Below are 737 nucleotides of genomic sequence, written 5' to 3' on the forward strand. Positions count from 1 at the left end.
AACACAATGGTGTGCCCAGCATTGGTAAAAACTGTAAACTCCCCACTACTCCTCCACATTTGGATCGTAAAAATATATGTAGAAGTCTTGAGCCCTCCAGCACGGTGTCAGAGCCACCGCAGGATTGAGAATTAAAAGTTCAGTAACGCCTACTTGTCCCTTACAATTAGTTCCAACCTAACCTATACAAATCATCAATAACACAAATATAGTTTTATCTAACACAGATAGTAATAAATTAATAGCACACTCACAACAGAGCACCATATAAAGGAAAATGTTACATAAAGTTTTTAGCTCCCTTGAGATGCCGTGGCATCACCAGAGGGCTCTCCAAATAAACAACCGCTATCTTGATAACGGCACTCAGTATTGCTGGTAGTTACTGCTAAACAAAAAAAAATAGTGATATCACATTCATTATTCATCTTAACAAAACAAATTCATATGATATTATTTATACACTCACATATTAAAAAATTAAACAATATGCACACGTATACATGCACAAACCATAAAGAAAAAAGTCGGTACGCAACAATGTTGGTAACGTAACAATAAACTAAAAGATACAAAAAAGATATAGAATTATTAAAATAACAACACCAGTTTTCACATCTATATAAGAAACAATCATTATTCACTTAAACATTATCACCTTCACTGTCACCTTCACCTTGAGCTCGTCTACTTTTCCATAGCCAAGCATCACCACCTAGTTTCACCTCAAGAAATAT

General features: G+C 34.6%; 1 pseudogene across 1 annotated transcript in view; it reads right to left on the reverse strand.

The window, feature by feature from the left end:
* Window positions 1-568: 568 nt before the first annotated feature.
* Window positions 569-737, reverse strand: part of TEOVI_000308500:pseudogene — a 946-nt pseudogene continuing 777 nt past the window's right edge. The window contains 2 exon segments of the mRNA in view: window positions 569-625; window positions 627-737. The exon segment at window positions 627-737 is cut by the window's right edge and continues 9 nt beyond it. Coding sequence covers window positions 569-625; window positions 627-737 — 168 coding nt within the window.

This window comes from Trypanosoma equiperdum (genome assembly GCF_001457755.1).
Source record: "Trypanosoma equiperdum strain OVI genome assembly, contig: ctg_659, whole genome shotgun sequence".
NCBI lineage: Eukaryota > Euglenozoa > Kinetoplastea > Trypanosomatida > Trypanosomatidae > Trypanosoma > Trypanosoma equiperdum.